General features: G+C 44.1%; 1 protein-coding gene across 1 annotated transcript in view; it reads right to left on the reverse strand.

Annotated features, from left to right (window-relative positions):
* The window catches only part of HFM1 (helicase for meiosis 1), a 161775-nt gene that overhangs the window by 14426 nt on the left and 132469 nt on the right, over window positions 1-14880 (reverse strand). The window contains exons 34-39 of the mRNA XM_073645240.1: window positions 13560-13642; window positions 10858-10946; window positions 10703-10739; window positions 9784-9820; window positions 7273-7315; window positions 6615-6833 (exon numbers count right to left, since the gene is read on the reverse strand). Of these exons, the coding sequence (XP_073501341.1) occupies window positions 6615-6833; window positions 7273-7315; window positions 9784-9820; window positions 10703-10739; window positions 10858-10946; window positions 13560-13642 (508 nt within the window). The remainder of the gene's footprint in view (window positions 1-6614; window positions 6834-7272; window positions 7316-9783; window positions 9821-10702; window positions 10740-10857; window positions 10947-13559; window positions 13643-14880) is intronic.

The raw sequence follows: 14880 nt of genomic DNA on the forward strand, positions 1-14880 counted from the left end.
AACGTGTGTGAACATCTGCAGTAGTGGATGCCATTGCAGCTGGTTTATCGGCTTAAAGCTAATTAATTTGTTTGCAAAAAATAAATATATACATCCTGTTTAATCAGAAATCAAATGTATATACAGAATTAAGCATCAGATGCATCATTGGAAACTTTTTTTATGCCACGATAGAAACACACTGGTGTCATTTTATACTTTCTAATTAGGCTTCAATGACATAATTATATACTGTATTTTACCAGCTCGTTCAAAGTGACTCTTAGAAAGAAACACATTGTTAATGATAAAAAGGCCTTTCATGAAATGGAAAGAGTCTGAAATATGTGACAGCCTTTATATGCAAGCAACCAGATTGTATTTCCTTGACTATAATCATTTCCATTTATATTTCAAAAGGAACCTTTCTCTGCCTCACGAACAGCTTGAAGTGAGGCCTTTTTAATGTTTTAATGCATCATTTAAAGCACTCCTTGCTTAACAGTGTGCATTGTCACCGCCTGTAATTCGGGGCACACTTATTTTAGCTGTAAGCTCAGAAATGCATTTCCCTTGGTCTCTATCTAGCCTAGAAAATGGTAGTTCGAAAATGGCTGGCTGCTTACCAACTCTGATGTTTAATACTCCTCTATCAGTTTTGTAAGGAGATGTTCACACGTTCAGGATTTGCTGCAGACATAGGCAGATTATAATGAGGGCAATCTGGGCTGCCTCCAGGGGGCCTGGGGCGTCTATGGCCAGATTGCTCTCATTATATGTGCGGCACATACCGGCAGACAGTGGCGGGGGGCCCCCCGGACGGCTCCCCCAGCAGCGGCGCACGGCCGCTACTTCTTCTTCGGCCGGGCCAGCACTGCAGCTGTTAACTTCCCTGTGCTGGCCCGGCCGCGTCACTGCTAGGAGACACGGCCCAGTGCACGGACGTGTCTCCTAGCTGTGATGTCAAGCAGTGCGCGCCCGGCCTGCACTGCTGCACCGGAGAGGAGCAGGAGGACTGGAGCCGAGCTGGGGGATGGTGAGTGTGTGTGTGTGTGTGTGAGAGTGTGTGTGTGTGTGTGAGTGAGTGTGTGTGAGTGATTGAGTGAGTGAGTGACGGCAGATATCATTGTGTGATGTCTGTTTCTATGTATTTTTGTGTTTCAAATGTGTTTATGCGTATATGTCTATGTCTGTATATGTTTGTGTGCGGCATCCCGCTGTTTCTGGGGGGGGGGGCGAGCGGCCTCCCGCTGTGTATAGATGGCGCCGTGCGGCCTCCTGCTGTGTATAGATTGCACCGTGCGGCCTCCTGCTGTGTATAGGTGGCTACGTGCGGCCTCCTGCTGTGTATAGATGGCGCCGTGCGGCCTCCTGCTGTGTATAGATGGCGCCGTGCGGCCTCCTGCTGTGTATAGATGGCGCCGTGCGGCCTCCTGCTGTGTATAGATGGCTACGTGCGGCCTCCTGCTGTGTATAGATGGCTACGTGCGGCCTCCCGCTGTGTATAGATGGCGCCGTGCGGCCCCCTGCTGTGTATAGATGGCTACGTGCGGCCCCCTGCTGTGTATAGATGGCTACGTGCGGCCTCCCGCTGTGTATAGATAGCTACGTGTGGCCTCCCGCTGTGTATAGATGGCTACGTGTGGCCTCCCGCTGTGTATAGATGGCTACGTGTGGCCTCCCGCTGTGTATAGATGGCTACGTGTGGCCTCCTGCTGTGTATAGATGGTGCCGTGCGGCCTCCCGCTGTGTATAGATGGCTACGTGCGGCCTCTTGTTGTGTATAGATGGCACCATGCAGCCTCCTGCTGTCTAGTGTGTGAGTGTGTGATTGAGTGAGTGAGTGTGTGACAGCAGATATCATTGTGTGATGTCTGTTTATATGTAATTTTGTGTTTCAAATGTGTTCATGCGTGTATGTATATGTCTGTATATGTTTGTGTGTGCGTGACTGCGTGCGGCCTCCCGCTGTCTCAGGGGGGGGGTGCCGTGCGGCCTCCCGCTGTGTATAGATGGCGCCCTGCGGCCTCCCGCTGTGTATAGATGGCGCTGTGCGGCCTCCCGCTGTGTATAGATGGCGCCATGTGCTCAATATTGAGTCATACAATTAATGTAAGGCTATGGGCCCACGATGCAGAAATGCTCCGGATTTTTTTGAGCGTTTCTGCATCTCCCTGGCAGAAAAAACGCATGCGGATTGTACATGCGGATTTTACATACTTTTTTCCTGCCAGGGACATGCGGAAGTGAAGCGTTCTTCACATGCATTTCTGCATGTGGGTTGACAAGCGTTCTCCAAGCGATTTTAGCATCACTTGGAAAAGTGCTTGACAACTTGGTCACACTATATAAATCCATGCAACCAGCATGGATTTATATAGTGTGACCGTAATAGAATGGTAAAAAATAAAAAATAAATATATAATTACCTTCTGATGGCCTGCCAACGTCAGCGGTCGCGTGACCCGTCACATGACTAAATGACGTCACGGCAGGTCCTTTTCAGACCATCGCGAGCTGCCGGCAAGTCAGGACGCATCAGATAAAGGCACCGGGGGCCATCAGAAGGCAAGTATAATATTTATTTTTTATTTTATTCTTTTTTTTACAGGTTCTATGGTACCTGGGTCAGGAGGAGAGTCTCCTGTCCTCCACACTCGGGTACTATCCGTACATTGAAACGCATGGAATCCGCATGTACAGATGCAGTGATGCGGATTCCATGCGTTCCAATGCAAGTCAATGGCGGCAAAAACGCCGCGCTTCCGTAAAATAACTGGTAATGCTGCGGATTTTTCCACAGCGATAATCCGCAGCGGAAATTTCCGCAGCATGTGCACAGCACATGCGGATTATCATTGGGGAACATAGCAGGCCTTCTACCAAGCATTTTTTAAGTGTTTCTGCAGCAGAATTGCCACTGCGGAAACGCTTAAAAAAACGCATAGTGGGCACACAGCCTAAAAAAATGAATATAATTAATGCTGTGCCAAATTAATTTCACGTGAACTATCACATGATCTATCACAGGGGATCATGTGACATGTGATACTTCGGGTGTGTGTGTGTGTGTGTCCTTGCTACTCTTAATCCACCCCTGGCTGCAGAGCTCTCTAGCGATTTACCGTACAATACAAGTAAATGGAGTCATCAAAACCCCATTCATATTTTGTAGGAAAAATCCGCATGAAAATTAAGGCAAACAGTAGATTCTCGAATCTGCAGCATGCTCATTCTTGTGCAAATTTTCACTACAGATTTCACCCTATACAATGCTTTGCAACAGAGCCTGCGACAAAATATGCAACAAACACATGCGATTTTTTTTAGGAGAGTCACTGTAGATTTGTTACATATTTGTGAACAAATTTGCAGTGGAAATTTTCCAAAACTAGAACATGGCCTCAAAGGGGTTGTCCACTGCTGAATAAGCCCTACCTAATCAGTTCAAGACCCCAATTAAAATAAAAACAACCTATACTCACCCCTCTCACAGTGGAAATCATTCTAGACGCCGACACTGTTTTTCCAGCAGGTGATGTGACTTTTTGTTTCGTGAGAGAGGACGTCCGGCCTGATGGAATATTGGTGAGCTGAAGAGGGCACATGACACAACAAGCCACGTCACCCACCGGGAACAGCGTCACCAAATGAAACTGCCCCAGTGTGGGAGAGAAGTATAGCTTGTTTATATTTTAATTGGGGTCCTAAATTAGTTAGCTGGGATTGCTCATTAGTAAAATGAATAGCGTTTTACCCAGATGTGTAGTTATGTACAATTGGTCCATTTATGAACATTTTGAAAGATTCTTTCAAGATTTCTAGCTCTCCACCCACATAGACATCACATACAGTGTATTTTTGCTTGCTAACATCGATGTATATTCACCAAGTTGTTTGCATATTGGCTTAATTTTGTGTAAGGCTAAGGGTAGGTTCACACAAGCATATAAAAAAATTGTTCAAAGTTTCATCCAGAAAAGTGGGACAATTTTTTTCCCCCACTTGTCCTCCATGTGCAAGTTCTTATGCATTCCGATTTTTACAGCAGCAGCTATTAATCATTTACAAGTTTCCTCTTACAGATTTGTTATGTATCCGTAAAAATCAGATGTTATACGCGGCCTCCATACGGCTTCCAAATTTTTTTGTGCACCCATAGACTTGAATGGGTGAGTCTCATCCGATTTACGCAAGAAACTAGTGCACCCGGATTTTTTCACATGCAGAATCGGTCAGTGAAAAAAAAAATCGCTCATCTGCACTGCCCCATTGAATGACATTGGTCCAAGTGCAGTCTGTTTTTTTTCACGGACAGCACCTGGACCGAAAATACGGCCATGTGAATGAGACCTAACAGACATTGTCAAGAAACTGATGTTTATAGTTCAACATCTTCCCAGAAAAGTATCCTAATGATGTTATTGTGGCGCCCCTGAGGGTTCAGTCGCCACAGAGGTACTGCACCTCACCCAGAGGTGTGGTGTCTCCTTCTCTCAGGTAAGGAGGGAGTGCTGCCCGGAACCCCAACACCTGCATCCAACACTACACTGCTCCAGGCCGGCTAGAAGGGCAAGATGCAATGTGTTTCCTGCTGAGCCCTGTCCCTGGCTGGAGTGAGGGGAACCCAGAGGTAGGGGGAACCAGTAGTGGGTGTGGGTGGAGGAAGCAGTTTAGGGGAGCACTTTGACAGTAGGTATATAAAGGGAAGCCATCTTAGGGTGGTAGGAGAGTCAGTAAGAGGAGTGAAAGAAGACAGTCTGGGAGCAGAGTCTCTTTAGGAGCTCTGCTCCACAAGTAGGGCCCAGTCCTAGAGGCCCAGGAGGGGAGCAGAGGAGTAGGCTCCGATCTACAGAAGGGATCCTAGGGGGTATGGCGAGTGCAGGACGGCACCCGTACGCCCCGAATCTGTCAGAAGACAGAGATCGTAGGCCGCAAGAAGGGGCCGGCCCCTGGACCAGTCGTGTAACTTCAAGTCTCGGCTGGAAAAACCGGAGGCTTCTGGCTTTCATAGACCAGTGTCCGTAGCCTTATTCTAATCCCCGTGAGGGTCAAGCAGGTCCAGGAACTCCTGTAAGATAGGAGGGACTTCAGAGCACCCGAGCGGGATTGAGAGTGGGGAAGCGCAGGGCAGGAGGGAGAAGACCCAGCGTGAAGACGGTCTAGCTAGGAACACAAGAAAGCGGGGCTCCGTCAGGTTCTCCTAATCTGCCTGAGGAAGAGCTGAACCCCTGCCTGGTGAGCGCAGCGCGACGTGGGAGGCTGGCACCCGTACAGTGCACCAGTGGTACTTTCCTACGAACTGTGAGTAAAGACTCGGATGACTGCACCGTACTGCCTCTGTCCATTATTTCAGCTGCGCCATCTTTCCCTCCCTGCACTACAACGCCCAGCACAACCGTCGCTTTCTACACTACCCTGAGGCCTGCCGCTTCACCTGTGGGGAGCCATATCATCACAAGCTGCCCTACCATCTGCCTCAGAGGACTGCTCCGCAGCGGCGGCTCCCTTTAGCCGCGTTCCACAGGTGGAGTCACGAACTTTCCAAATCCCCTATAAATAATCCCCCTTTTCGTTGACCGCCCTGGGCCACGGACCGGGCCAGCCACCGTGATATCCCCCACCGGTATCTATAGAGGCCCGGCTGCCAAGTACCCCACAGCCCTGGGGGCGCGTCATTATCAGGTTTGACTCGAACAGATCAACAAGAAAAGGCTACGTTCACACTTCCGGATTTTCACTCAGAGTGCTGTTTGTGAATAAAACTGACAGTACCCGGACCAACGTTATTCAATCGGGCTGTTCAGATGACAGTTTTTCCATACGAACTGAATGCCCATGTGAAAGAGATTGCAACATGCACTATTCTCTAGCGTACAGTGAAGGAAATAATTATTTGATTCCTTGCTGTTTTTGTAAGTTTGCCCACTGACAAAGACATGAGCAGTCTATAATTTTAAGGGTAGGTTAATTTTAACATTGAGAGATAGAATATCCCAAAAAAATAAAGAAAATTACATTGTATAAATTAGATACATTTAATTGCATTTTGCAGTGAGAAATAGGTATTTGATCCCCTACAAACCATTATGAGTTCTGGCTCCTACAGACCAGTTAGACGCTCCTAATCAACTCGTTACCTGCATTAAAGACAGCTGTCTTACATAGTCACCGGTATAAAAGACTCCTGTCCACAGACTCAATTAATCAGTCAGACTCTAACCTCTACAACATGGGCAAGACCAAAGAGCTTTCTAAGGATGTCAGGGACAAGATCATAGATGGGACTCATTAATTCACGTCTATGGGTGTGCCAAAAAAAAATCGTATCTCATACAGATCATCCGTTAGGCATCCAATTTTTACGGATACACTGCAATTCTTTAACAAATTAAACTTTGTTTTTGTAAATCTTAAAAGTTACTGATGTACAAAGATCGCACATTCAAATTGCACATGGATGAAAATACAGATGAAAAATGCCCAATTTTTTCAGGATGAAAATTAGATTTTTTATACGCTCGTGTCAACGTAGCCAAAAAAAGGGTCTATTATTATCATCATTATCTTCTCAGAAATCACAAGATTTTATAAAGGAAGTGAAAATACTCATTTTTTAATATTTTTTTTTTTACCAGGACTTGTTTTCTCCATTGCAATTGCAGTACTGCTGGCATCCAGCAAATTTTCATCATCAAAATCATCCCAGACATCATCTTGCAAATCATCTATCACCTCTGAAGATGTGTGTGACCAGGAGCTATACTTGTCAGCGTCCGTCATATTATTGTGGTATTGGCTTATAAATGCTCTTTGCTGGTTTACACAATCACTGTTTCCTGAATATGAACACTCTGCCAATACAAAAATTTAACACAAAATAGAAAATATAAATGGGTGATAATTACAATATCTCATTTTAACCCTGAACATAGAACTGGTAATTGACAGGGCTCAAAATATTATACAATTTATTCACTATTTTGTACTCTTGATTTTTAAGCAGAATGTTGGGCCACGTTCCCACCACGAGCTTTTGGATGTTGCAAATTTTCTGCAAATATTTGGTAAATTAGGTAACTTGCATTTTTTTACAGGTGTTTTTATCTCTGCGTTTTTTGTCTCTTTTGGTATGTTATGTTTAAATAAAGCACCTATGCTTTTGATACTTCCTGGTATTTAGCTTTGCCGAAACATTATTGATACAGTCGTGTGAATTACATGCATTTTTAGTGCATTTTCCGCATCTAATGCAAGTCTGTGGGGAAAATCTGCACATAAAACTCAGCGTACCTGCAAGAGAAATTGATAGCGAAAACGCACTGCAGGTCAGTTTCTGCAGCATAAAAAAAAGCACAGTGGGCATGAGATTTCTATTAATCCCGTCCGCTTGGCTGGAGCTGTAAGACGCTGCGTTTTTTGTGCGCCAAAAATATACACCATCAAAAACTCACAAAAAGCTCATCGTGGGAACTTATAAGTAATCTTTCACAGCTATATAAAGACGACTTTCTAACTGTAAATACCAGTATATTTTACTATTACTTATATGTACTTTAAGGCTACGTTCACACACAGCGATTTTTTTTCTGCAGCCAAAACCTTCTCTTCTGGCAGTAAAAACTCTGCGTTTAAAATTCAAGTTTTGCTGTTTAAGGGGTTGTCTGAGCATAAGTAGTTGATGACCTATCTATAGTATAGGTCATCAATAGCAGATTGCTGGGGGTCTGACACTGACAATCCACTTATTAGCTGTTTTTTGCTCCAGTGGCTGTCAGACCTAAACACTTTGATCATAGCTGCTAAGTGCAGGTGCATACAAATGTTAGTGACTGCTGCTAGCCAGGGGTGCACAACTCCGATCCTCAAGAGCCACCAACAGGCTATGTTTTCAGGATTTCCCTAGTATTACACACACCTACACGTGATGATTCCAACACCTTGTGTAATGCTAAGGAAATCCTGAAAACGTGACCTGTTGGTGGTTCTTGAGGACTGGAGCTGGGGAAATCTGTGCTAGATGCAGCAGCAAAGCTCTTAGGATACGTTCACACGTTGCATTTTTGCAGTGTTTTTTTACCACAGGCAAAACCTGCTCTCTTGGCAGTAAAGATGCTGCTTACAAAAAGCATGTTTTGCTGCCTTTTTGGTTTTGCCTTCTTCTATTGCACTCTCCAAACACACAGTATGATGACCCTTACAGCGCTCTATAGAGCATGGGTCCTCAAACTGCCGCCCGCCGGGCTGTGGGGGGAGGAGAGCGGTGTCAGCGCCCGCTCCCTCCGCGCCCCGGCAGCCGGATACTTGCCTCTCCCCATGCCTCTGCAGATCCGCTGTCTTCCCGCTCTGCGCTCCCTGTGACATCTCAGGTCAGAGGTTGCAGTGTCATCTTTCCACCGCGCCCTCCCCTGAGCCGTCACAGGCAGCGCAGAGCGGGAAGACGCCGGCGACGCTGGAGTCCGGACCCGAGCAGCGGCAGCAGGTGAGAAGTGAGGTGAGTATTTTTTTTTTAATGTACGGAGGCATGGTGCATAATATTAGGGGTGACATCCTGCATGGGTCATAATATTAGGGGTGATATCCTGCATGGGGCATTATATGGGGGGGTGACATCCTGAATGGGGCATTATATAGGGGGGTGACATCCTGAATGGGGCATTATATGGGGGGGTGACATGCTGCATGGGGCATTATATGGGGGGTGACATCCTGAATGGGCATTATAAAGACAGGGGAGTGATATCCAGCATGGGGCATTATATGGGGGGGGGGTGACATCCAGCATGGGGCATTATATGGGGGGGGTGACATCCTGAATGGGGCATTATAAAGACAGGGGAGTGATATCCTGAATGGGGCATTATATGGGGGGGGGTGACATCCTACATGGGGCCTTATATGGGGGGTGACATCCAGCATGGGGCATTATATGGGGGGGTGACATCCTGTATGGGTCATTATAAAGACAGGGGAGTGATATCTTGCATGGGGCATTATATGGTGGGAGAAAGGGACATCCTGCATGGGGCATTATATGGGGGGTGACATCCTGCATGGGGCATTATAAGGGGGGGAACAGCCTGCATGGGGCATTATAAGGGGGGGAACAGCCTGCATAGGGCATTATAAAGGGGGAACAGCCTGTCTATTGAGGACCTATGCTGCCTATTGGGGACATTTACCTGCACATTGAGGACCTATGCTGCCTATTGAGGACCTATGCTGCCTATTGGGGACATTTACCTGCCTATTGGGGACATTTACCTGCCTATTGGGGACCTATGCTGCCTATTGAAATATCGGTTGATTTAACTTTACTTGTTCTTCATTTTAAATATTATATTTGTTCCTGTATTGTTTTTTTACTTCAAAATAAGATATGTGCAGTGTGCATAGGAATTTGTTCATAGTTTTTTTTAAAAAATTATATTCCGGCCCTCCAATGGTCTGAGGGACAGTGAACTGGCCCCCTGTTTAAAAAGTTTGAGGACCCCTGCTATAGAGTATAAGCCACAGCCCTCCACACAGTATAATGGCCCCCACACAGTCTAATAATCCCCACACACCTCGACACAGTATAATTGCCCCCACAGCCTTCCAGATGGTATGAGACCCCCACACAACATAAAGGTGTCCCCATACAGTATAATGGTACCCACACATCTCTACACAGTATGAGACCCCCACAAAGCCCTCCTTTTTGTTGCTGTGTTTTTGTCAGGTACATTTGTCTCTTGTGCATGCTGATAAAGTTTTGTGCATAAAAAAAAAAAAACATGATTCAACTTCCTCAGGTTTTTGCACCAAACATTCAGCAAAGCCTGATAACTGCGTTTTTTTGCTGCATTTGAAAATGCAACCCGTGGACATAGCCTTAATCTTTTGCAACAAAGCGGTGCTGCAGTAGCCGGCAACGCTCAGCAGTCATGTGCAAAGTGTTGTCAAGTGACAAGTGCAATCTGCTATTGATGACCTATCCTGTACATAGGTCATCAAATACCTATGCCCGGACAACCCCTTTAACACAACTCAAAGGCACCCGTCTTGACTTAGTAAGGCATAGTTAAGAATGGCTTTCATTTTTGTCATTCTGTTCGAATACGTGCCCACGATCAGGAAATGCAGCGGGTTTGTCAAACCCGCAGTGGCCAGATGTTACAGCATAGTGGGTGAGATTTCTAGAAATCGCATGTCCACTATGCGTGCATCTGAGGCTGCGGATCACCCCCGGACACTAACATGCGGTGCGTCATTTAGGACCGAAGCATGTAAATTTCTCTTGCAGAGTCGCTAGTCTCCACAACAGAAATTTGACCACTAGAATGTATTGAATGTGGTAAATCCGCATAGTTCAGTGAGCACATGCGGATTTACCTGCATTCAATAGAACGCAGCGTTTTGGACACAGCAAAAATATGCTGCGTCCAAAGCGCTGCCTGTCCAGATTGTGGGCACATAGTTTGATTATGATGAATTTTCCTGTATGTTACCTACAGCTGAATTTCATTTAAAAGGTAATGTCTCTATTTACAGACAGTGTCCTTTAAGACTCCAGTAATGCCCATGATAGCTTTTAAACTATTACCCCCATGGTCCTCCTGTCACAACTCTTTAACAAGAGTTAAAAGGAAGTTTTAATTTTTTTTAATTAGGTGGATAGATTCATAGGAATAATATGTCAATGATCTATGAAATAAGGGAGATAAATGAAGTCATAAGTAACTTCATATTGGATGAATAACTAGTTATGTCACAATAAAGTCAAATGTTTGTAATAAAGTAAATTTGCCATCACCAGTTTTCATTGTTCTCAGCATCATTAGCTCATCTAATAACTCAATGCAAATAAACATGTAGTACGCCATCTCTTCTACCTACGTGCTCCATCTTGTGGCTGCTGTGTAGAATTCCTGGTATCGGAGAAGGCCTGTTTCTCCAATACTGCTCGTGCAGATGTGGTTGTTGATCTACACAGAGGATAATGATAATTACTTACAGAAAATTACAAATAAAATGCTGCACTAACTAAGCTAAAGATTCACCGTGGTGGTCTCTGTGGTCAGTAATTGTGGCAAGAAAATAACAAAAGAAATTAGTTCTTCTGTTGATCTTTTGAAAAAGTGAAGGATGTTGCATGTATTAATATATTAAAATTCAGAAGAATGCTCAAAATTGCAGGGTGATAAACAGGGATGTACATAAAAATCATGGGGTAACATACCAGATGTCTTACTTGCCTCCTCTCTAAATATTAAGCAAAGGAGGCTGGGTCACGGCCCATAAGCATAGTCACATAACGGTGTACCCCCAATGTTTTAAAGATAAAGAGTGACATTGCTGCAATTACAAAATAATTTTGCCCTTATTGAAGCCCCTTAGTATTCTCACCCAAAACAATTCTCTTTTAATGGCCCCCATAAAGTATAATGCCAATAAAAATGCGACCCCAACACAGTATGATACCTTCACAGTGAATTCTTCCACAGAACCCTCCAAACACACAGTATGATGGCCCTAGCAGCCCTCCATAAAGTATAAGGCCCCCAAAGCCTTCCACACAGTATGAAACCCCCAAACAGTATGATGGCTCCCACACAGTGTAATGGCCCGAACACAGCCCTCCACACGGCATAATAGTCCCCACACCTCCACACAGTATAATCATCCCCCCAACCTTTCACACAGTAGGAGATCACCACACAGCATAATGGTCTCCACACAATATAAAGGTCCCCACATAGTATAATGGGCCCTGCCATAAACACCCCCACAGCTTTCTACACAGAATGAGACCCCCAAACAGGCCTTCATACTGTATAATCATCTCACAGCCTTTCACACAGTAAGACTCCCCACACAGCCCTCTAATATAATGGGCCCCACAGCCTTCCACACAATATATTGGCTACCACACAGCCCTCCACACGGTATAGTGGCCCCCACACAGTTTAATAAACCTCACACAGCCCTCCATATAATATAATGGCCCCACACAGCCATACACACAGTTTGATTATCCCCACAGCCTATTATACACATTATGATGGCCCCATACTCATTGATTAAAAAAAAAAAAAAAAAAAAAAAAAACTACTCACCTCTCCTCACTCCCCTGGTCTCTGCAGCACGTGTTCTAAAGCTCCACATAGTGGGCGCAAGACGTGAGGGCTCAGACGCACATAAAGAATGATGATGGCTCCTTGTTCCATCATTCCTTTCAACTGTATCTACATCCAGGATGCAGCTACTGTTGAAAGTGAGACAACCGGTGAGGTGGACCTCCCCCTGACTCATGGGCCGTGTAGTAGCCTCATGCTCGGTCTTTATTAGTGGTATGGCCCTGATGATAAATACCCCTAAGAAATGAAAGGTTGGAGCGTTGTTCTACACCTTTAAACCTGGTATGCTTACAGAAATCATTTAAATACTACACACCATATACCAGTGCCATCTACAACAGTAAAATAAAGATTCCTGCTTTATAGATAGAGTTGTAATTAAAGGGAATCTGTCACCAAAACCAACACTATAAATAAGCACATATTGTTTTGAGGCTAAATAAGCCACAAGGCTCAACTCCTTTAGTGTTCTAATCACTGCCTCCACTCTGCAGAAACAGAAGTTTAACCAAATGTGCAACTTGGTGTGCTCAATGTACCCATAGTGTGGTCAAGGGGCTAATTGCACTGTTCCACCCACTGATTTTTCATGGTTCTGCCTCTCTCACTGGTGATTGAAAGCTCAGGCAAGTCAGCACTGTGAATGACCAATAAGGTAGGCATGGCATACCAGTGGACAGAACGGTGCACTGAGCCTCTTGGCCACACAAAGGGTACACCAAGCACCCTAAGTAGCATATTTGTTTAAACTTCAGTCCATGTAGAATGGAGACAGCGATTAGAACACTAAAGGTACAATTCTTATAGGGGTTCAATCCTCTACAAGGCCATGTGCTTAGTTTATATTGTCCATTTGGGATGACAGACTTCCTTTAAAAAGGGAATCTGTCATCAGGATTTGCTACCTCATCTGAGAGCAGCATGATGTAGGGACAGAGTCCATAATTCCAGTGATGTGTCACTTACTAGGCTGTTTGCTGCAGTTTTGATAAAATCACTGATCTACGCGTTCTCTGAATGTTGAGCTGTATAGCCCCGCCCACACCAGTGATTGACAGTTTTCTATGTACACTGCATAGGCAGAAAGCTGATAATCAGTGGTGGGGGCAGGGTTATACAGATCTCATGAATATGGAGGACTACAACACCCGGTTTATTAGTCCTGGTGACAGATTCCCTTTAAAATGTCATAAGTTCTAATAGATAAAGAAGCCATTGGATGAATTTAAATTTGAGATTTCTGGATTAGAGCAAAGAATTTATATGAGAAAACTAAGTTAAAGGGTGCTGGAGTAAGGCTTGATCACTTATGAAGGATGGCAGTGAACATGTAATGGTTTAGATTAGCCTTGGATATGACCATATGTGAAATGCACTCACTATCAAAGGAATAATGAAACTTCAAATTGACCAGTCTATTCTACAATCATACATAGAAGTTTAGATATAATTTGCAATCACCGTGAAAACGCTGTCATAGAAGCTTTAGGGATGAAGACAAACTTTTCCAGATTTACATTTGTTGGCTCATTTTGCATCATCATCTAGGAAATATAATGATTTATATTATAGAAAAAAAAAACACAGCAAGTATATAAACACTTTTGGGAACTAAATATGTAAAACATAATTTCAAAATAACTTCAGCTCTAAAGTGTACCATCCATTTTATCCATATTAGAAAAATGCACAAATATAAAAAAAAACATAGAAAATGTTGAAACATAAGGTTGGTTGGTGTTCTTTTGTGGTAGTATTGAGTGCGGATGCACTGTTCAATTCCTTAATGGGGTTGTCCCAAAAACTATTATATAACAGCCCTTGAAATAAAAATAAGTTCCACAATTGGATGTGTTAAAAAAAAGTGCCCCTTCTATGTACTGTCTTATTTGCCGTGTCCAACCATGCAGAAGTGCTCTAGTTGATGGTAAGCACATACTACAGCTACTGGCCAGTAATCATAAGTCACTTATAATAATTTAGTGTACATCACTTATAATAATTGAGTATACATAAACAAAACAGCAGGCGCTCGCAGCTGCTGATTACCATGCTTTCTGAGGTAACATTTCCCTGCCTGTTTTATCACAGGAGCGAGTGGTTCTGTTGTGTCACTAGACTTCTGAGCTCATCATAAATCAAGTCAGAGATATACGAGCTCAGCAGCCGCTGAAGTTCTACCTCACTCACTTGATTTATGATGAGCTCAGAAAGCTGGTGATGAGGCAAAGACACTGGCTCCTGTGACAAAATAGGCAGGGAAAAGTATTACTTCAGAAAGCAGCAGCTGTGATCCCCTGCTGTGTCGGGTCTGTATACTCAATTATCATAACTGACATACGCTTCCTCCCCTGGCAAAGAGCTGAATTATGTACGATCAGAACTCTGATTGGACAACATGCAAATAAGACAGTACATAGAAGGGCCAGATTTATAAGATTTTTTCAGCACATTTTTTAACACATCCTATTGTGCGTCTTATTTTTAGTCCAAGAACTGGTAATTAAAATGTATTTTGTTTGGGGAACAACCCCTTTAGGCCAGTAAACCTGTCCGATATTCTCCACTCCTGGATTTTTGATTTTTTTTTTCAGTCATTTAATTTGATCATATCCTTTTTGTAATAATTTCTGTTTAAATCTGTCCATGCTTGGAACCCTTTTTAACGTTATTGTAAAGATAAGCTGATGTACAAGTCTATTGTTTTTCTTGACTATTTGTTTAGGTTCCCAAGATGAGTTTTGGTGAGTTTTTGACTCTACTGGAACTGTAGGACGCTTTG

Source organism: Phyllobates terribilis, unplaced genomic scaffold (genome assembly GCF_046119375.1).
Source record: "Phyllobates terribilis strain yellow unplaced genomic scaffold, ASM4611937v1 Scaffold_8__6_contigs__length_399053987, whole genome shotgun sequence".
Lineage (NCBI taxonomy): Eukaryota > Metazoa > Chordata > Amphibia > Anura > Dendrobatidae > Phyllobates > Phyllobates terribilis.